At 40.9% G+C, this 23,130-nt stretch overlaps 4 protein-coding genes across 8 annotated transcripts in view; 2 read left to right on the forward strand and 2 right to left on the reverse strand.

The window, feature by feature from the left end:
- Positions 1-1,575: 1,575 nt before the first annotated feature.
- LOC106601451 (heparan sulfate glucosamine 3-O-sulfotransferase 6) lies at positions 1,576-5,690 on the forward strand. The gene is made up of 2 exons (XM_014193667.2): positions 1,576-2,346; positions 4,888-5,690. The coding sequence occupies exons 1-2, from the start codon at positions 1,871-1,873 to the stop codon at positions 5,507-5,509; spliced, it is 1,098 nt and encodes a 365-aa protein (XP_014049142.1). The 5' UTR covers positions 1,576-1,870; the 3' UTR covers positions 5,510-5,690.
- A 350-nt stretch (positions 5,691-6,040) lies between these two features.
- On the reverse strand, positions 6,041-11,660 carry LOC106601449 (germ cell-specific gene 1-like protein). The gene is made up of 5 exons (XM_014193665.2): positions 11,221-11,660; positions 10,170-10,217; positions 8,928-9,080; positions 7,173-7,284; positions 6,041-6,961 (listed from the first exon to the last, which is right to left on the reverse strand). Exons 1-5 carry the CDS (start codon positions 11,519-11,521, stop codon positions 6,649-6,651), a joined length of 927 nt encoding a protein of 308 aa, XP_014049140.1. The 5' UTR covers positions 11,522-11,660; the 3' UTR covers positions 6,041-6,648.
- Positions 11,661-17,059: 5,399 nt separating this feature from the next.
- Positions 17,060-20,588, forward strand: rcvrna (recoverin a). Of its 3 annotated transcripts, none has more exons than XM_045719476.1 (4): positions 17,061-17,152; positions 17,211-17,605; positions 17,965-18,076; positions 18,229-20,588. In XM_045719476.1, the coding sequence occupies exons 2-4, from the start codon at positions 17,225-17,227 to the stop codon at positions 18,345-18,347; spliced, it is 612 nt and encodes a 203-aa protein (XP_045575432.1). In that variant the 5' UTR covers positions 17,061-17,152; positions 17,211-17,224; the 3' UTR covers positions 18,348-20,588. The 3 variants fall into 3 exon arrangements, with proteins under 3 accessions (NP_001135354.1, XP_045575432.1, XP_045575433.1); XM_045719477.1 differs by having other exon boundaries at positions 17,066-17,152; positions 17,224-17,605; NM_001141882.1 differs by having other exon boundaries at positions 17,060-17,605; positions 18,229-19,054.
- LOC106606940 (growth arrest-specific protein 7) overlaps positions 20,307-23,130 on the reverse strand; it is a 37,981-nt gene continuing 35,157 nt past the window's right edge. For all 3 annotated transcript variants that reach the window (XM_045720247.1, XM_045720249.1, XM_045720248.1), the window contains one exon: positions 20,307-22,416. In XM_045720247.1, coding sequence (XP_045576203.1) covers positions 22,303-22,416 — 114 coding nt within the window. In that variant the 3' untranslated portion in view covers positions 20,307-22,302. The remainder of the gene's footprint in view (positions 22,417-23,130) is intronic.

Genomic DNA, 23,130 nt, shown 5'->3' on the forward strand with positions numbered 1-23,130 from the left:
TACAAGCCCTTAACCACCAATTCAGTTTTAAGAAAATATAATTAAGAAAATATTTACTAAATAAGATAAAGTAAAAAATAAATTACAAAAATAACACAATAAAATAACTTGTCCTATCTCACATGATCCTTGCTTCAAATGTAACAATAAATGCTTTGTTTAAACTATTGTGTTCCCACTGGGCAAAAACTGGTTGAATCAATGATGTTTCCCCGTCATTTAAAAGAAAATCTTTGTTTAAATGTGATGATGTTGAATAAACGTGGAAAACTGATTGGATTTGAAAAAAGACATCAACGTAAGGGAAAGTAGTCATTTTTTCACCCAACTTTTAACCTAAATCCAAAGACATGGTGGCATGTTTTGTTGATTTCATGTTGAATTCACATTAGTTGACAACAAATGTAAATCAAAACTAGACGTTGAACTGAAGTCTGTGCCCAGTGGGTTATTTTCACTGATATTTCCACAGCATATTATTTGATCCAATATGAATCTCCTGGTGCCTTCATTTATACAAAGCTTGTTAAGGCTTCTCTCCACCTGAAGGCTTGTGAAGGCTTCTCTCCACGTGAAGGTTGTGAAGCTGTCTCTCCACGTGAAGGCTTCTCTTCAGCCTCTTGCGTCTATTGTTTGTTCTAGCTTTTCACTTATAAGGATGTGCATTGGATTTCTGGTAAACTACATCTGAGTTTGAATCAGAAATGGCATTATTTGATTATAATACCATGGATTGCTCTTTAAAGGTTCCACCAGAGTACACAGATCATATTAAATTAAGGGACATAAGTGGAGTTGTCTCCAATGTCAGATTGTACAGTGACCATTTCCTGGTAAACCGTGTAAGCTTACAATACACAGTTTCCTGTTCAGAGGAGATTTCACAGTATCAGAAGTGACCCATGTGACCCATAATGCAGTCATTATTGGGCTGTCCTTCCATAAAACAAGATTTTCACTATGATGCTACAAAAACAAGCAGAATCAGACACAAACCCCCTCCCTGTATTACTTAATACCTCTGCCTGGAGATTATCCTGGTTGTATTACCAACGCTTCCTATTACGTCATGATGCCTATGTACAGGGCTTTCTGTCTGTGGATGCAAAGAACAATATTCAATCATTGCAAAACAATAATGTGTGGTAAGTCATGCAAGGAACCCCCCCAAAAATCTGCATGATCAGCTGTTCCCATATATGCCTCAAACTGTAATATGAATTGCAAAAAAAATCTCTTTAACAAGTATCCTACTTTATTCACGCATAAATAAATATTTATTGAGGAAATTGTGACCTGAAAATGATGTCAAAGCTGAAATGAGTTGCCTTGTGGTGTTATTTCCCTCCTGACCAACATAATACCATAGCCTGAGGAAGGAAAGGAAATTGCCTGTCTAATGCAAACATTGAGAAAGAAAGTTATCCTAAAGCTGCTGTTACTGGATCATGGCTCAACAGTTTAAATTTGAGCAGTGAAACCCGCCTTCTCTACCATCCCTCCAATCAAGGTAGAGCAGCACTGAAAGATGCGCACAGCATCTCCAGATGATGGTTAATATAGCAGTGTCAGATGAGCAAGAACATACTATACTAGCTGTGTGTGGAAACATTACACCGTCGTTTATGTCCAAAAAAATATTGTTATTATAGAGAGAAGGAACAATTTATTGCGTTGAAGTGTTTAGAGATCAACAACGTGTCAGTATGGGATGACAAGCGTATTTGGCACTTCGCTTGGAACAGCCGGCGCACCATGTTTTTGGGCATGGAATTATGATTATGTGCTTTTGCTTACAATAATACCATATGTACCGAAAGAAGAGATGTGTTGTTCATAGAATGGCCTCAATTTGTTTGTGGGAGAAGGTATGGCTGGTTCTCATCACCTTCAACAAGACGTTCCGCGATTCCTGCATAAACTTCTCTTCATGTTCTCCCTTGCTGTGGTTTGCGCGTCGCTGTACTTCATTCTCTCCGGCTGCTGTGATTTTATTTTAGTGGATTCTGCGAAACATTTGAAGCAAACCTCTCAACTTTTACCGTTGACTGAGCTGTTTCAAAGGAAGAATGCCTCATTTGAGAAGAGGGCTACAGATGTCGGTGCGCGCTCAGCATCCCCCGTCGGCAGCACAGGTGCGACAGGTGCAGTTGGTGCGCAATCAGCCAATGTTGGTAAGGACTGGACCGCAACAAGGAGACTACCCCAAGCAATCATCATAGGGGTGAAAAAGGGCGGAACACGAGCTCTTTTGGAATTCCTACGACTTCATCCTGACATTCGAGCACTTGGCTCTGAACCCCACTTTTTCGACAGACATTACTCACGTGGGTTGAATTGGTACAGGTATGTACCTACCTACCTATCGATGATGATGATGATGATAATGGTGATGATGATGATGATGATGATTAGAATGATTATGATGATTAAAATGATTAGAATGATAATGCTGAAACACACATTTGTGTTTGGTTGATATTTGTTTATATATATGTGATTGAAAGGAGGGTTTCATTGTTTGCGTTCTGATTATGTTTACAACTTGCAAAAGGTGAAGAATGATGCACATTCCTCCTTGGAATTGCTGCTTGCGCATGGTCAGCCGTGTGTATTGCAAGTTAAAGGGGTTATTTAATGGCTGGGAGAATTTCTCTATGGGCTGTCCTACATTTACTTATTTTTTTTAAATGTATTTAACCTTTATTTAACTAGGCAAGTCAGTTAAGAACAAATTATTATTTACAATGACGGCCTAGCCTCGTAAAACCCTAACCCGGATGACACTGGGCCAATTGTGCACCGCCCTATGGGACCCCCAATCACAGCCGGTTGTGATACAGCCTGGAATCGAACCAGAGTCTGTAGTGACACCTCTAGCACTGAGATGCAGTGCCTTAGACCGCTGCACCACTCGGGAGCCCTACATGGCCCATACATACACTCCGAAGAACAACTGTAAAATCAGTAACACAAATATTATGGAGCAATGTTCTCTATGCCATTATGATTTTATCATTTTGACTGTTCTCCAAAAACAAATAAATGTACCAAACATTCCCCCAACTCCTGAACCTAACATCTACATGATCAATCAATCAAACTTTATTTATATAGCACATTTCTTACAACAAATGCATTTCAAGGTACTTGGGAACAGTGCCCCACAATATGGACCTTGTTTGATGTCTTGTGGTGAGCGGTTATTTTTCGTTTTTTTTTAAACAACTAATTGACCAACTTTGGTTCAATTATTTGAATTCCATTTTGTTCAGTTTTCTTGTGTGCGCTCAATGCGCTCATTGTACAGTTTCTATAGAGATGCATCAGATCCAGCCTCAGCTGTGCGATGTAGTAAGAAGTTGTAGTTTCCAACAGGCCAATATTCTATTGTTTAGTGCGTAAAACGTGAGAATTAACTACAATGACCACAATCCCTTGCGCATCTACTGTCCGGTCTTTGTTTCTTTTACGCCTGCTATGGAAGAGACAGAAGAATGTGCGATCATGAGGTGCTATAGAGCAGCTGTTGCTTCACGAGGGTTTATCTCTACCTGAAAATACTGTACATGATTGATATTTGGCATTCAGCAGTCATAAAAGTATGCCTTATTTACGTTGAAGGACTACAAAATTGTGATTTTGTCAGACTGCATAGACAGCAGCTCAATAGAGATGAGATGATGACTTAGAATTAAATATTAAAGTTATTAAATAAAACATATGTAATATACACAACTGAAATATTTTATTAAAGTAATGTGAATAAATTATGGTTGATAAGGGATAAGCAGTAATGGACAGTCACTACCATCATGTGACTTTTATTAATTGTTTTATTCTGTCTTGTTACAGCATTCAGGCCACACAATGCATAGTGCATTCAATGTTTCAAAAAATTATTGAAACTTGAAATTGAAAACCGTGATTATTTTTTTTATAATCGGACCGAACTGACCTCAAAAAGCACTAATCGTCAAAAACCATTAATCGCTCAGCACTGTTGATGTCTGAAATATCATACTGTCTGTTCCCAAAATGGAAATATTCATCAAGCTGCTTGATCAAAGTATAGCACCACATTGTCTAATGAGAATATGCACTGCAGTATGCATTGTTTCTGCTGAGAGGAAAATAATCAAGGCTCTTTATTGAAACACTACCCATGGAATTGAACTCGATCTTGATAATGGTTAGATAACAGTTCCAAGGGAGAGAAGCTGAGTGCAAATGCCAAGCGAGTCAATGCAACACAAAAGCTACATATTCTGACAGTGCCAAAATCTGTCTCCAAGGAAAATCTAAAGTGGGCTCACTAATGGAGTTTGCTTGTATTTGTGTGCTCCCTCCCTCCTCCTTTCTCCCAGTCTCTCTTTCTTTCTTCCTTCCTTTCTTTCTCTCTTGTCCTTCATTTGGATTTCTATTCTATTCTATTCAGGCAGATAGCCGAGTGTCTCTCCCTGGTAGCACATGCTCTTACAAGGGGTGTGTACGAGTTTCAGTGCCCCTCAGCCCTCGTTTAGTTGAATGGGAGTGTATTAACATCCGGCAGGGAGGAAGAGCTGAGTGAGGCTGGAGAGCACACTGGGGAAAACTATATAACACCATGTAAATTATTAAGAACCAGCAGGCCTGTTGGCTTCATTGGCACAGGATGACATAGAGATCTGTGGGGAGTGAGCATGACCAGATAGGTCATGGTGTTAAGGGATTATTCAATCCCTTTATTTGGCTATAGGATTCAATCAATAGTACCTTGATTGGTTGATGGTTATTCAAAGAATTAACCCTCTCTTCGGTCTAAAACAAATGGATATGGTTATATTCTATTTTGGCTGTATTTTGTGTATTTGATATAAGATTGAACAGCCTCATTGTCCCTCTCAGGAACCTGATGCCCAAAGCTCTGGAGGGCCAGGTGGTCCTGGAGAAGACACCCAGGTACTTTGTGACGGCGGATAGCCCCGGCCGGATCCACGCCATGTCCCAGGAGGTCAAACTGATCGTGGTGGTGCGTGACCCTGTGACCCGCGCCATCTCTGACTACACCCAGATCATATCCAAGACTCCGGGCGTTCCCAGCTTTGAGACCCTGACGTTCCATAACGGGACGGAGGAGGCGTTGAAGGTGGACTCCCTGTGGAGCCCCATCTGGATTGGCCTGTATGCTCTGCACCTGGAGAGGTGGCTGGCCCACTTCCCCTTGGAGCAGATCCACTTTGTCCATGGGGAGAGGCTGGTGAGCGACCCTGCAGGAGAGCTGGGCAGAGTCCAAGACTTTCTGGGACTTCAGAGGATCATCACAGACAAACACTTCTACTTCAACAAGACAAAGGGTTTCCCCTGCCTGAAGAAGCCAGAGGGCAGCAGCAAGCCCCACTGCCTGGGCAGAACCAAGGGCAGGCCACATGCTGACATCCACCCTCAGGTCATCCTCAGGTTACGTCAGTTCTACCAGCCACACAACCTGCGCTTCTACCAGATGACAGGGCAGGACTTTGGCTGGTAGGATGGGAGCCTACAATGAGGTGGAAAATAGATGGTACCATTGTTACCATTCAAAACACAGGCTGCATGAAGAGGATGCAGGACAAAGCTTGAATTGGTGTATTTTGTGACGGTCCTGATGTCATCTGGAGTAACTCAAGTCCTCATGAAACCTGTATTGGCAAACAAATCAAAACAGACACACTTTATTTTGATCCACGGTCGGAAAGCAGGTCCTCAGAACTCATGTGAACTTACCCTTTACTCCACTAGATGGCAGTCCTTCACCAACAGAGGCTTAGACGTATTGTCGAAGTACTGTAAACGACTTGGGAAAATGTGGATATTTAAATATTCCCAAGTTATGAGGGGCATTTAAACCCATTTCCTCAATATTACCAAGAATCATAGGCAGATTCACAGTCTGTATTGTCCTTAATTTCTGACAAAGTTTGTGTTCAATACATTTCCTGTGTATGTTTATGGGTGCTGCCTTTTTCTTCATTACATTCTGAAGCAAATATTAAGATCCAACTTTCTCTCAAACACAAACTTACATACAGAACACATAAACATAAGCACCATATTGTAACCTACTGTACGTGTTGGAAATAGCCGTCTGTACACCAAGCATCCATATGGCAACTAGACTTGGCTGATATTTGCAGCTCCATGCCGAATGTGGCAACAAAACTACTAACATAGCTTGTAAAAACAGCTTTACCATCTGCTCCAGAATAACAGTCATGATAAGAATAGTCATGGCCTTGGCTCTAGAAACATACAGGAGGAAGTTGAGGACAAGTGTTGTTTATTCAGGCAGCTCCATGTTCCTTTAGCCATAATATTAGTAATGATCTTCTCAATGGGATCCATTATGCCCTATATAGTCCAGTGAGTTTGGGATCCTGTATATGAGCGCCAATTTATGGTCATTTTAATGAAGAGGTCACCAAGCCTGGTCCTGTAAAGCCTTATAGATCTCGTAGGCCCTGTTCTGATACTGTGAAAATGCATCCTTTCTTCCTCCCCTTTGTGTTTTGAATTGGAACCTATCCAATCATGTTGGAGCAGTCATAACCTCAATGAAGGGAGGATGGAAGGTACATTCTAACAGTATTGGAATGGGGCCCTGCAGGCCCAGGGTTGGTGACCACTGTCTTAGCAGTAAGCCTCTCCCTGTGGTTCTGTCATGCTGTCCAGGCCCACTACATTGGCTGCTCCAGTGGAGGGGTTGTGCCCATTGACAGGGAGGTCCAGATGCCCAGCATTTCCTTCTCTACTTGCAGGCACAGCCGTCAGGTACATGTCCCACATCTGCTCTTGCAGGTCCATCTCCAGCAGCTTCTGCTTGATCCTCAGCTTCTTCTCAATGTTCCGCCGCTTGTACTTGAACTCTACGATGGTCTTGGTGTACCTGTTCAGTGCTGTCACCGCAGAAGCCATGCAGGTGGCGAAGGAGCCCCATGCTAAGCTGGGGAGGGGGAAGAAGAAGTACAGAGGGTGTGAATAACCTCAGCATACATGCTCTCTCCATCATGACTGTGCTACTATACATGGCCTCAGAATGCTAGCGTCGCTTAAAATTGCACGAGTATCACATAGCTGGGTATTAGAGTTTAATCAGAGACAACTCCTATTGTTCAGCACCTAGTGTAATGGTAAGTGACCTAGTCAGTACATACATGTAGGACCAGCTGTAGTCCCAGGTCTTGGGCCTCCAGTCCTCCGGACCCATAGCCACAGCCAGCTGAAAGGCCGTGGTGAACATCATGTGGGCAACCATCCCCAAAAGGCCTGGATCCCGAGGGACACAACACAATACAAAACGCAAATAAAGTTGGTGAATGAAAACCTGAGATAATATATGAAACTATATATATTTTTTGTATAATGGTTGTACCTTTCAAAAGCACTGGTATAAGTACAGCAAAAAAATTGTATCTGCAATTGATATTAGTAGCCACACATGGCAGTATTGTACACATTATGAATTGAGGGCTATCAGTTTGGATACCTTTCACTTATTTTAAAAACCCTGCATGAGGACAGGTGTTGGTGTGAACAACATTGAGTGCAGTCCATTCATTTTCACCATGATCATGCTTCCTTATTCACTGGATATTCAGTTTATAGTATTACTGGGGAAGCTGATAGATTACATTAATACAGTTGCAGCCATTCCCCTTCATAACAATGACAGATAGAAGAGCGAATGATGAAGAATCAAAGCTCACCACATCACAGTGTTCCCTCTACTCTCGCTTTCTCTGCTGCCTCTTGGCCATCTCTCTGCCAACATTCTGCTCGTCTACAGCTGCTTTACTTGGGATTAATGCCCTAACAACCAGAGGAGGGGGTCAGGGGAAGGTGGGAGGGGAGGGGTGGGGGTATTCCTCTGGGTAGGCCTTGTCTTGGCCCAAAGCCACTGCCCCATCTCCAATCCGATTAGTCCAGAAACCAGCAAATCCCCAGAGGTATTGGATACACAGACCATAGACCACTGCTCTACGCGCTATGTTAGCACTTAGCTAGGCTAGCTTCCCTACAACTGTACCTCCCTGAGCAAGGCTCCCATCCCACCCTGCTACTATTATTGCTCTGCTTTTCTGCTAACAAAATCATATTCATATTCACATTCATATTTGTACCACAGACCCAAGGAGAGTTAGCTGTAGGGATTCCACAAATTCTGTGGTGCTAAACCCCATTTTAAATGTGTATATTCACTCCTACTTACCCCTACAATACAGTTTGACAGATGGATAGCAACACAATAACTATTATTGACAATACAGTGAGTGAATCTAAATGAACATGACTCCTGATTGACATACATTTTCTCAACAACATCTTGATTTCCCTCCTATCAGCTTTGGAAATGGTCTTTGAAAGGATGAAAACTGTAGATTCAGCAGTGCACTGAATATCGTATCTGTAAAATTTAAGTAATCCATTTAGGATATGGACTAGCCACAGTCACTCTGGCCGGTCTCTGCCTGCCTGGGATGGTTAGTGGGTTGCTTGCATGGTATTAGATGATGTAATCCCCTTGGTGGGTAGTGTTACACACAGACACGCTGGCCTCTGCTCTACTGTGGAGCTGGGACTCCCAAAGCCTGTCTACTGTAGGCTTTCTATCGAATTTGACCAGCCCAGTGCCAGCCTTAGTGTGATAGCGTGGCATGGAGGTTGACATGGCCTCTGGTCATTGAGAAACAGAGTCAGGGGATGTCCACTCACTAGTGTGCCCCCTCTGTGAAGCCGACTTCATAGTTAAGGATGCAGGGAGATAATCAACTCCTCAATGGCTGGTGATCAGCTTTGAGTGACTGTATGAAAGTATTCTTTGATGACTTGTTCATTTGACAAATGGTGAACGTCACATTTTTTAAAATAAATATGACTGTGTACATCATTCCCAGGCACAGATGTGTTACCTGACAGTGCGGTGAACATAGCAGCAAAGGCGTTGAGCTTCAGCTTGTTCATGATGCTGAGGCAAGGACACAGCTCTAACCACATGAGCACACCGCCCGTGAACAGCAGGATGAGGTAGAGACACTCAGCTGTGATGCACAGCCACAGGACCCCTGGGAATAGAAGGAAGAGAGGAGTCAGTCAGAGTGAGTACTACTGTCGCCTCTAGAATCCACTTCCCTCTACTAAATAATCCCACCTATAGGAAGGGAGACATCAACTCCACAGACCCAGACAGGAAGAGACCCCTGAGCTCTCTGTAATGAGGTGCGTACTGGCGGCAGAGAAGTCAGGCGCAGGAGAGCGAAAACTGATTTACAACGGTGTCGTTTAATAAACATAAACCACCGTCAACAGAACAATACATGAAAGGGGTCAAACAAAACCCAGTAAACCAGCATATCGTGCACAAGCACTACAAGAAACAATTACAGACAAGGACATGGGAGGGAACAGAGGGTTAAATACACAACATATAATTGATGGAATTGGAACCAGGTGTGATGGAAGACAAGACAAAACCAATGGAAAATGAAAAGTGGATCGGCGATGGCTAGAAGGTTGGTGACGCCGAACGCCGAACGCCGCCCAAACAAGGAGAGGGACCAACTTTGGCAGAAGTTGTGACACTCTCTGTAGGCCTGCTCTGGTGGGACTTGGATAGAGACGACAGGTGCCACTGATAATAAGATGAAAGCTGCTTCTAATGTAAAACTACTACAACAGCTTTACTTTTGTTTTTAGACTGTTGTTGTGGATTTCCTATGGAAGCCCCGATTGCACGGTAGATTATGTTCCAGTAAAAAGCAAGAGTTGACGGACATTCTAAAAAAAGTTGCAGAGGAATAGTACACTTATGAAAAAAATGAAATAAAGTCTATATATACTACCAATAACTTAATGGGTTGTGGGGTAGTGTCGCGTTAACCCATTTAATTATTGGGAGCACATATAGAGTGTATGACTGTCTTTATTTCTTTTCACAGTAGATTATGAACAATTGTTGATGCTTCATATAGATTTTGTTAAGAGAGTGAAAAAGGGGACACTTGCAAATGGCATCATCCTATAAAATCACTGTCTTGATATATTTTTGATGACTGGACTTATATAAAGTTGTGGTCAAGAGGACAATATAGATTTATCAGGGCTTTACACTACTAGACTGAAAGATAATCGTTTTACAAATGGGTTTTACCTACCTTTTTCATGGTCAGGTGCAATGTCTTTAAAGTCTCTGCAGTTAAATCCTGGAAGCAAAGAAGCATTCATTTAGTTCATGTTGTCTTGTTCTTTTTCTTATCTTCTTATGTAAATTGTAGTTGTAGAAATAGGTAATGCAATCAAAACTAATTTTACCCTTCTTCGTTATTTTCTATAGATGAAATATAAATGTGTTAGTATGCACAGAAGCATCAGCTAAATGGTTATGATCAGGATTTTCACCTTCATGTTGTTTGACCGATTACTCCCCAAGATAAATCTCCAGTCCTCATGTCTTCAGTCCTTTTTCTATCCCACTAAGCTGTTTGTAATGTCACACCTCAGGACTGGCTACTGCTGACTCTCACAGCTGTTTGTTCTGTCACACCTCAGGACTGGCTACTGCTGACTCTCACAGCTGTTTGTTCTGTCACACCTCAGGACTGGCTACTGCTGACTCTCACAGCTGTTTGTTCTGTCACACCTCAGGACTGGCTACTGCTGACTCTCACAGCTGTTTGTTCTGCCACACCTCAGGACTGGCTACTGCTGACTCTCACAGCTGTTTGTTCTGTCACACCTCAGGACTGGCTACTGCTGACTCTCACAGCAATCATAGCAAATCAATGTTGGGTCACAGAGTTCTGCAAGCATTTCAATTCTTGCACTCAATGATCTCCATACTGTAAAACTCCTACTAAAACTGATGCATCGTTATAACATCAGTCCATTTCAGTAAAGTCAACACAAGTAACCTGATACCAAATAGAACATTACTTTTTGCTTATTTTATCAAATCTCAAAGACTAAAAAAAGACAAAACAACATGATGATGTAATTGTGCAAGTAAATAGTAGACTGTCAAATCATTTGCATCTTGATCTTATTTTAGTCTCTCCCAATGTACTTCCTCCTTCACTTCCTGTTGTAACGTACCCAAACCACATCAGGTTTAGAGAGCATGGTCACACAGGACCAGCTGCTGAGCGGCCAACATAGTCGCATGTTCTATTTCAACATTTCTGCAAGTTGTACATGAAAGTTATTTACCATTCATGTCAGCAGCCTGCTCACAGGAGAAGAAGATGCCGGTGTGGAACTTCCTCATCAGGAACTTCTCTTCTCCCGACTCCCAGATGTACTGCACCAGCCTGCTGTCATTGATGTTACTGCTGTTGAAGCGAATGCAGTACGACTGCCTGGTCGTCACCGGCCCCGTGCAGAAAGGCTTGACCACCTTCCTGGTCCCCTCGCACCAGAAGCTAGTGGTCACTGCTGACAGGGCACACGTAAATGCTACAATGTTGAGGGTGAGCGCCAGGGACCCCCGCCTACTACACTCTGTCCCCATGCTGGAGGTTGGGCAAAATGAAATAAAATGAAAAAGCAACTAATCCAGGCTTTCGATATGTCGCTGCCGTGTTTCGCCTCTCAAATATATCTCAAATCTTCATAATCTTGTGGCATTTGAGGTTCCTTGAGTGATGCTGTATGTACATCTCTCCTGTGGCTCTAAGGATGTGCTGCCTGCTACCTTTATTGAAGGATTTGTTCTCTTCCTTGCTTGCGCTCCCTTATACTCCAATCCTCCAATCACTCTTTTTGTCTCTCCCTTGTATATTTGAACTCTCTCTCTCTTTTCTCTTCTGCTTGCTGTGGTCTCTTTTTCTCCCATCTTTCTCCACCCACTCACCAAATGCGTAATTTATTACTCAGGACAAATTATATTCTAGACCTCCATTTTATTGTCATATCTAAACCTAGGCATTTTTTTTTAGCATAGTAATAAAAAATATTAATTTGGGCTTACTCTTTAATCTGGAACAAGGCTCTCGCCAATGCAACATTGGACTGGACATGTTCTGGCATAGTTGGGCATTACTGATGCATGTTTTCACAAACTACAGTGAGTGTACAAAACATTAAGGACACCTGCTCTTTCCATGACATAGACTGACCAGGTGAATCCAGGTGAAAGCTATGATTCCTGATTGATGTTACTGGTTAAATCCACTTCAATCAGTGTAGATGAAGGGAAGGAGACAGGTTAAATAAGGATTGTAAAGCCTTGAGACAATTGAGACATGGATTGTGTATGTGTGCCATTCAGAGGGTCAACGGGCAAGACAAAATATTTCAGTGCCTTTGAAAGGGGTATGGTAGTAGATGCCAGGCGCACCGGTTTGACGGTGTCAAGAACTGCAACGCTAATGGGTTTTTTACGCTCAACATTTTCTCGTTTGTATCAAGAATGGTCCACCACCCAAAGGACATCCAGTCAACTTGACACAACTGTGGGATGCATTGGAGTCGACATGGGCCAGAATCCCTGTGGAACGCTTCCGACACCTTGTGGAGTCCATGCACCGACAAGTTGATGCTGTTCTGAGGGCAAAAGGGTGTACAACTCAATATTAGTTTTGTACACTCAGTGTATAATTTCATCATACTGTACCTGCTATCATAAAGGTCAGATCAACTCAAAGTGTGACAGTGACTTTAGGTTGTGAAACACACATTATTGCATGAGGCTGCAGATCAAGCATCAACATGTGTGCATGCAAAGTAAATCTGTTCCTATTTGATAACCTGGTGATTGGCTTATGCAGGATGTTACATGCAAATGTAGGAAAACTGCTTTGGGAAATAGGCTTAAGAGATGACAGATGTTGGGAGAAAGGATCCTGCATTTTCTTCAACTGATTTGTCTTGTCCATAACTACTCTCCACTAGGCCAAGGAATACCAAGAGGGCAGCAAGTGCCACTTCCTTCACTGATCAGCAGTTGTGACCTACCTATTGGAGTTCAGTGCATGGAGCTGACTTGAGTGACACAGAATGGACACAGGGTCACAGGTATCTAAACATCTCCACTGTGTTGGTGAGGTGCAGTAATTCTTGACATGGAGCTAACATCCAACAACACTGAATGATTGTTTCTATTTTGATACTGACATTTGTACTCAGCTTCCTGAGAGACCAAACGTTTCTGCACAGACCGTAAAAACAAAGGACCCAGAAGGATTGTTAGATCAGGGAATGCGGAATGAATTCCTCATGGCAGAAGTTACACACTACACTGTGGATCTACCATGATAATGCTTAGTAATGATATTACATCTTATGTAATACCAAGCTTTAAATGTACTCTCTTGTGACTTAATGTGGCAGTGTCACTTAATAGATCCAACAGAAAACAGAGATGACAGAGATGACTCTGCAGATTCAAGTGGTGGGGAAAACAGGGCAATAAAACGGATGTATAATCAATCAATATTTGACATAATATTGGACACCTATTGGAAAGTAAGGCAAACCCAGTGAGCTGAGAGTATACGATTGAGCACAACAATGTTTTGTCATAAATTCTGTAAACATAATCCATATGTTTGTATATTGCCTTCCATGTGCTATTTGCCTTAAAAAGGCACAAATACCAAAACATTACTTTCAAGTGAGTGGAACCAGACCAAGGGTCTGAGACATTTTTCTTTGTATTCTTGTAGTCATCTTTCAATTCTGTAGTATGTTGAGGGTTGGGTAATATTTTCCCTAGGAAATATAGTCTACCCTTGATTATGGAGCCATCTTAGTTGATTTACAATATTATGTGCAATGATATGCTAATGACCCAATTATTTTGAGTCCATACTGTTTGAGGGGATTTTGATATATAATTTTGGAATGTACACTTGCCAAATGCCCACAGTCTATATCTTCACCAGCTTCAGAGTAGTGCTGAAAAACATTCACCAACAACTATCTACTTCCAATTCCTCCTATTCTTATATAACAACCAATAAAAAAATGAACATGATTTCCCCTCTCAACTATGCCTGTATTGTTTTTGTTTTTTGGCCAGAATCCACAATTTACAGAATCAGAAATGACCAGCAGTAGATGAAACATGCAACCTTAAAACTAAAAGCTTACAAAGGTATTCCAGCAAAAATCATGATTATCCTCAATCTGAATCCTTTCATGTTTGCCAGGCAAACTGAGCACCATTGATGGATGAGGACATTGACCTTGTTCAACCCCATGTAGATACACGCTGCTCTGAACACGTCAGCACGCTCAGCTGTTGTCCAGGCTCCTGGATGTCATGAGAAACATGCATACACTGGGCTGTACAGAAGCAAGAAAACAGAATACAGGAATACATTTGGACCTGATATACTTGTGAGAGTTTAGATGCCAATGTAAGAAATGTTCATTTTGGCATCATGATGGTACTGTAGGCTGCTATGTCCTGAGGCTCTACAGAAAACACCACTCAGTGTGTTGTTATGGATTTAGATGTCCACTTCTTTCTTTTGCTGTAAATAGCCAGGAAGTTATTATAACTGGAACTCAACTTACACTATTATATCCTGACCATTATAAAGATATAAACATCAGTAAAGACTAAAACATCAATCTAATTTCCCACCAACACATTTTTTACAGTAGTATTTCTTAATGCTGCTTACATATATTTGAGATACTGTGATTGGGTTAACTTGCCATCTGATAATGCCCGAGAAATTCCAGATTGATGGCATAGGAGTGCTTTGAGTGCTTAATCCATTAAAATGTTCAGTACATAAATATGAGTTAGGAATCCATCTGGCTGAACATTGTGCTCAGCAGTTATGATTTGCACAACTATGTTTGTGTCCCCTGTGTCACACTGCCATCACGTCAGACATAAGCTGGTTACACTAGCTTCATTCCCTCTATGACGTCAGTTGGTTTTACTAGGTAACACATTAAATCAAGACCTAAGCTGATATGAGCTCTACTGGCGCTGCCAAAACTAAAATGAGATGCAGTTAAATTAATAAAACATTCACACACACCATCCCACCAAAATACCCTGAAAACCCTGAAAGTTATTTAGGTACGGTATAAAGTTCTAAAGATATACGGTATAAAGTTATAAAGATGCTGACATTAACATCAATACCATTTCCCCCATTGTGTCATAGATGATCAGACGTACAGTACTGTAAACGGGTTGCTTAGACTTCACTCTCTTGTAACAAGAGGGCAACGCAAATACCTTGAGCTGAGCTCAGCACAGTGACATCTTAGCCTGGTACCTACACAACATACCACTAACACCATAACACACATAATGCTAATTGTCTCACTATCATTTACAGTTTTTATGCTGTTAATACCATTGCCAGTCATAACAATTTACTTGAAGATGGTATTATAGGCTTCCATATTATTGATCATTCAAATAATAATTCTGAATTTCAAATCAAGTACTCCAGAGAACGCGCTTCCACTGCTCCAGAGTCCAATGGCAGCGAGCTTTACACCACTCCAGCCGACGCTTGGCACTGCGCGTGCTGATCTTAGGCTTGTGTGCAACTGCTCAGCCATGGAAACTCATTTCATGAAGGTCCAGAAGAACAGTTCTTGTGTTGATGTTGCTTCCAGAGGCAGTTTGGAACTCGGTAGTGAGTGTTGCAACTGAGGACATACGATTTTTACGTTCTACGTGCTCCAGCATTCGGCGGTCCCATTCTGTGAGCCGTTGTTGCTCCTAGACGTTTCCACTTCACAATAACAGCACATACAGTTGACCGGGGCAGCTCTAGCAGGGCAGAAATTTGACAAACTGATTTGTTGGAAAGGTGGCATCCTATGACGGTGCCACATTGAAAGTCACAGAGCTCTTCAGTAAGGCCATTCTACTACCAATGTTTTGTCTATAGGGATTGCATGGCTCTGTACTCGATTTTATACACCTGTCAGCAATGGATGTGGCTGAAATAGCTCAATCAACAAATTTGAAAGGGTGTCCAAATACTTTGAGGATGTAGTGTATAACAAAGTTTCCTTGTTTAAATCACTACCTTCTGTAACCAATACTGAAATAAAAATGAAGACTTGCTTTACAACACTACGTAAAAAACTTCACATCTGTCAATGACATGGCAATGTTGACATGGTCTGAGCAGGGTCATCTAATATGGGTGTCAATATTGGCAAAGACTCTGTGGAAACATTCATCATTTTCAGGAATTTAATCTAAATTAGCCAACTTTTCTAATTCCGCTGAGCATAAGCCAGTTCTAGTAGAGGAGTGTATGATGCTGTGACAGAGCTGTCAGAGTAAAGCCATCACTCTCACAGCACAGCACTTACTCAGCTCAATTACTGATTTCATTGAGGTCCAATTACTAAAACAGCAGATGGTCCAGTAATCTGCCATGAGACTGTTACAATGGAGAGACAATTCATCTCATCTCCCTATGCTAGCTACAGGGACAGCCCCGAGCTGCTTCACAGACACGAATACCCTGCTCTACAGGTGGGCTGAAACTTGCACACCTTTCACCCTGCTCATTCACATATCTTGTTAACCACAAACCAGGTAGCCGGCAGGTAGCCTAGTGGTTAGAGCGTTGGACTAGTAACAATAAAGGTTGCAAGATTGAATCCCCAAGCTGACAAGATAAAAATCTGTCGTTCGGCCCCTGAACAAGGCAGTTAACCCACTGTTCCTAGTCTGTCATTGAAAATAAGAATTTGTTCTTAACTGACTTGCCTAGTTAAATAAAGGTAAAATAAAAGTTAAGTCAGTGAACATCACTGTAGTGTCAACTACAATAGGTGAAATAGGACGGTAGTATCAGTATTTTTTTTATGGAAATCATGTAACATCGTTATTTTGGCAACAATGGACATATTACATCCAGAAAGCTCAATCTAATCCTTGGCTAATCTTAAACTGTATCAACCTGTATTATGCAAAGCTTGATGTCATTGTGCCTGTATGATGCACACACTACTACCTCATTGGACCCTAGAAAATATGTCAACCTCGTATGACGTAGTTATCCTCTTTATCTTCAAGACAGCTTGTCTGGTATTTAAGTAGCGATGACCATAATCCTGTTCAGCACATTGTGAAGTGGTCAGGGTGAGAAGGAGAGTCAGACCAAGTCAGGAAGAAGCCAACAGGAGGTTTCCTCCAAGTCAGGTGAGAGAGGTAGTACACACAAAACAAGAAAAATAACAATATTATCCCTTCACCATAGTGTTTCTTTGCAGCATGGGGAATTCTAAGAGTGGGGCACTGTCCAAGGAACTTCTGGAGGACCTGAAGTCCAATACTAAGTACAACGAGGCCGAGCTGTGTGTCTGGTACCAGTCCTTCCTCAAGGAATGCCCCACAGGCAGGATCACCAAGGAGCAATTTGAGGGCATCTATGCCAGCTTCTTCCCTAACGCAGACCCTACTGAGTACGCAAGGCATGTCTTTAGGAGCTTTGATACCAACGCAGATGGTCAACTGGACTTTAAGGAGTACATTGTGGCCCTGCACCTTACCTCCGGAGGCAAGACCCTGCAGAAGCTCGAGTGGGCCTTCGCACTCTACGACGTGGATGGAAACGGAACCATCAGCAAAAATGAGATCCAAGAGATTGTTAAGGTACAAAAACAAACAATTTCTCTGCCTCTAGTGTGTAGACACAGTAGCGGTGGTGGTAGTTACTGAACCACACAGTATACAAAATGGACATAAACAAATATTTTAGTTACAACCAAAAAGTGCAACAAGATGAATCAAATTAAAAGCAGAACATATATTATTTCATACATTTGTGAAATGATAAGGTGAATTGTTTAATATTCTACGTATTCAGTCATCCTGTAAAAATATGATGGGAGAACAATCTTCATGGAGTCTGCATTTCATGAACTGTGCTATTATAGAACATGTGCTGAATTCAGTATTTAATCTACATTTGAAAGTTACATGTTTTTCCTTATTGTTTGATTGCTTTACAGTCAATATTTAACATGATCCCCGAGGAAGACCAAAACGACCTGCCAGAAGATGAGAACACACCTGATAAGAGAGCAGACAAAGTCTGGGACTTTTTTGGAAAGAAAGAAGATGGTAATTTTGATTGTGAAGAATTTTCTAAATCTGATAGGATGAGAAGTTCTGGCATGACAGACTTCTTATGAGTTTTGCACAATTAGACACATTAAATAAACAACCATAATAATGTTGATTCAGTAATGACATTTTCTATGTTTCCTTTCCAGACAAGATTGCAGAGAGGGAATTCATTCAAGGAGTGATGGACAACAAGGACATCCTACGGTTGATTCAGTATGATGAGCCCCAAAAAATCAAGGACAAACTGAAGGAGAAGAAACAATAGCTTTCCGACAAAATCATTCTTTTGAATTCTATAAGACTGTTCAGAGCTTTACTGTTTACAAACCCAACTCTCCTGCCAGACCTGGGCTCTTTGTGCGCTAGACAACATTGGCATACACATTGAAGTACCGCACATTGTGGTGGATGACCTGTTTGTCTATGAGCCACCTGGACTTTTCTTCCCACTCAAATAACTGTTCCGTGCTCTAGAATTATGGGTATTCTTTTCTATTTCGTATTGAAATAATGGTTTCCAAGATTCTGTTGCCTGCTGCTGTGTTCACTTGCGTTCATTAGTTTAATAAAGAGAAAGCCACCAGGAAAGGACCCACTGGGCACACACTGGTTGAATCAATGTTGTTTCCAAGATATTTATATGAAATTATGTCGAACCAACATTGAACTGACATCTGTGCCCAGTGGGGAGCTTCTTATGAAGGGAATTAGGATGAAGTTAACAATCCCTGTCTTACTATCAATCCTATTAGTATGTGAAGGTCAGTTTAGAAACATCCTGGCAGAGGTTTCTTATTAAGGTAATCATGTCTATAGAATGTGTCTTATAATGTGCTTAGCAGGACTGAAACCTCATACAATGTACAGTATTCAACTGGTAGAACAAAGGAAAAGGAGTATTTTTCTTGAATATTGTTGACATTTTGTTGACGCTGTCAGAGACTGCTGGAAACTATAATACAAAACACTGTGAAAAAAGACATTATAAAGCGGTTCTAAAAAACGTTTAAATGAATAAATATATATACTGCTTTGAGTGAACATGCAGATTGGTCACTTCAGGTAGCTATGTTTTTAAAGGGATTTAGGTAGAGAAAACTAGTAAATGTGATATGTAATATTCATTTTTGGTTGAAAGATTCAATGCATTCTAAAAAGAGCAATACAGATGTGCTTTCAAACATTGTCTGCCTGGTCCTGAGGGAATGAGATTTCTCTCTTGTTTGCATTTTTATTGACCTTCAATAAGCGTGTATTTAAGTGTGTAGAGTTGTTACTTTGTTTAGAAATGGTATCATCGTGAATTTGATCATATAAAACACCCTATGTTGGTTTATATTGTTAAAGAGACATACTATAGTATCAAATACAATAACTGTCTTTGTTTACAAGAACAATAGTAAACATAACTAAATTACCATAATTGCAATCTAAGAGAATGGCTCAATAGTGTTAATGAGATTGAGGAGCAGCCTCAAACTATGAGAATAGAAAGGTTCAGAACTTTTAGTGAAAAATATATGGCAAGTAGAAATCAAAACTAGAGCTAGATGGGAGGGACTAAAGGGTAGCTGAAGGGTGGGACTAAAGGAAGAGGGATAACTAAGGTATAATGTACTGTGTCTGTAAAATGTATTGTATAAGCAGGAAGTATAAGTCTAAGTATTGTTGTCCATTAGTTTACTCCAATTAGGAGAGGGGTGGTAGGGTTAGGGGAAAATAATAAAGAAGAAAAAAATATATATTGGATATGATGCAAACAATTACATTGATAGAACCCACAATCTATCTGCAATATTAAAGATGATCTAGATTGAGGAGCAGCCCGCTCCATACATTACACACGTCAAATAATTCATTACAGAACATGTGCTTTAACTCCAATCATGTCATCTTGGCACTGAACTTGTCCAAGCTGTAAGGTCAGAATTACAGGGCTTGACTCGTTCTCTCTCTAAAGCCTGATTTGGCTCCCAGTAATGCATGGCCTGGTTTCATGTCAATATTCCCCCACCTGGCCTATCTCCCTGGATCTCCCTGGCCAATCCACAGACAGTCAGAGGGAAGGGGATTGACTGTAAAAGCCGGAGGCAAAAAACTGAATTTCATCTGCTTATTGGGATGAATCCAATTCATTTAAACATGTCCCAGAACTTGAAGTAAGCCAAACTGTATGTAAGCCAGTATATGATAATGAAGCAAAACCCTTTTAAGTCTTGTCAAATCGTATTTCAAAGGAAATGATTTATTGTAGACACAGCATTCTACAGTATATTGTCTGGACAAAGGTCACCAATGATTTGACATTTCTTTAAAGATTGGAAACATTTCAATTGATGTACATGAGAAATGGAAATCAGTTAACAAAAGGCAATTAAATCAACATTAACATTACTACAAAATGACTGGTTAAGTTAAGTACATTAACTTCTAATGTAAGAACTTTACCATAACGCATATAACATTGACACATACTGTAGCAGGATAACTTATACAATAAGTACAACATTTCAATCTGTATTAGTTTGGGGTAGAATAATGCAAATCATTTCAGTGGTATTTTCATATTTTCTCATCGAGAAACAATGTGGATAAGGCATGTATATACTGAATAGATGTATTCTCTGTATGCATGTCTTGGCATAGTGAATGTATTATCCACATTTGAATATGAAAGGGATGATAGTTTGAGGAGATGGTCCATAAACACAATAAATCCCTGCTTTGTTACACTTCGAGAATAACTAACAGACGGCAAAATACAGACTGACAGACAGACACACAAACATGCAGTATTTTATATTATGTACGCTTGTTTAGGTGGATATGTTGGCTAAAGGCTATGCTATTATCTGTTAATAGGATACTGTATGAAATGTATGGACAAGTACAGGTTCCAGTGCAAGTAACACTGACCACTTTTTCTGATGAGCTTTGCGAGTCATTAAAATGTGACTTGGAGCTTCCAACTGAGCACTCCTCTTGGATATACAAAGTGTACTGTATTTAGGATAAATGCAAAATAGCAATTCCCAACTGTAAGCAATGGTTGACTCACAAAGTGCCCGTGCAAAATAAATGAATGATTTTAGAATCTGTTGACTATTATCCTGTTATAGTTAATTGACAAACAACAAGTTACAAACATTTAGTTGACCGAAAGTGCAAGGCCACAAACAGTTAACAGCAAAATACATCTAGCTTGTATCTACAAATATACACTGATGCAGAATAGAATATATCAAGAACATTCCAGGTACTGTTTATAACCTTGAGGCACTAAAAGGTGTTCATTGTAACATGGATCGTCGTCATCATTGTCTCACCACTGATCCAAAATAGACTGTTCCAATCTGCCACATGAGGTGACTTGTGACAAACATGCTGTTTCACAATCCTAAACATCTTACCCTATTCATCTTTGAGAGGTTGTTGTACATAAATTCATGTTCATGACAAACCTTAATGAGTTGATTCACTCTTGTTCATTGAGTGCAGTAACTTGGAGTATATACTTTCTGTAAACACATCCCATATACATTGTACTACAGTGCCAAGACAGCCATCATACTTCACATATTTCACAAATATGCACTTAACCATATACAGTAAATGTTAGATATTTTCCCAAAACATGCATATCTTGACAGGTAAAATGAATGGGCGTAAATATGAAAATATATCATATTTAATCTAGGATATCACATAATGTTTCATATTCCAGTATCTAAAATAAAGTGAAATGTTAATAATTAGTTGTTCAATTTATATGCCAAAATTCTAAGGTTTTACAATGCATCCAATCTATTCCTCAAATACATACAAATGTATCCTTCTTAATCGTGTAAACTTCTAATTTTACAACAGATAAAAAACAAAATTATTGTTTAAGCTTGTTTAGTGGCATTCATTATACAGAGTAAAACTATCAAACATTGTATTACTGTAACATGCTGGTATTTGGACTGTTGATCTATCTCGTTTTTCCATTGTAGGTTCAAAAGCACTGCATTGGGAATGCTAACTTTTCTCCAGTTATCACAGTGATAACATTGTGCTATTCTGATGTCATCATAGACAGAATGTACAGGCCTCACCTTATCCTGAACATACATGCACCTGTAGCTGTAGTTGGAATGTTCTGTGAGAGGCCTGGGATTCTGACAGTATGGAGGTGGAGGTGTTGCCTCTGGCTGCTTGAGGTACGTCAGTGTAATTGACTATATGTCCATGTCCACAGGGCGGAGCTCCCCGGTCTTGTGCTCCTGCACCCACAGCTCTCGGTCTTTGGCTGGGTCCACACTCTGAAGCAGCTGATCCACTGGCTCCACCGTCTGCCAACACACACACACACACACACACACACACACACACACACACACACACACACACACACACACACACACACACACACACACACACACACACACACACACACACACACACACACACACACACACAGGCTCATATGGACCTTCATCACACATGAAGCCAACACTGACACATCTCATAGACAATGTAAATGCTTAGAGAACTCATAGATGCTCATACAGAACACAGTACAATGAGGGGAGAGACAGACACTTCTATCCATAGTGGACAGGGTTAAGCTTACTATTTTTGGAGACACATCAAGCTGCCTTCTGCTAATACAACTGGAGGCAAAGAAGTGTGCCAGCAGGTATCAGCTGAGCTTGTTCTAGTGGCCTTCTAAAGGACAACCTCCTTATTAGGCTGATCAGTAGTGTGCCACCTGTAATTGGCCTTCACCATCACCCAAAGTGGCACTACCCTTGGTACGGGACCCTAAACGTCTCGTTAGATCTGCAGGTGTTCGCACCTCCTAAATGAGGAGAGCACCTGGGTTCATTCTCCCTGTTCAAGTATGGCCCAGTGAAGCAGCCAGCAGGGGATGAGAACAGCTGGTGAAGGGGTGACAGAGGTATGGTGATCGAGTTTGGAGGCGGTGAAATCCTTTTAACTGTTTGTCCAGCATTTTCACAACAAACATGCTTGCCAAAACGTTGATCTGAGTATATTGCACAAAT

This window comes from Salmo salar, chromosome ssa06 (assembly GCF_905237065.1).
Source record: "Salmo salar chromosome ssa06, Ssal_v3.1, whole genome shotgun sequence".
NCBI classification, from domain to species: domain Eukaryota; kingdom Metazoa; phylum Chordata; class Actinopteri; order Salmoniformes; family Salmonidae; genus Salmo; species Salmo salar.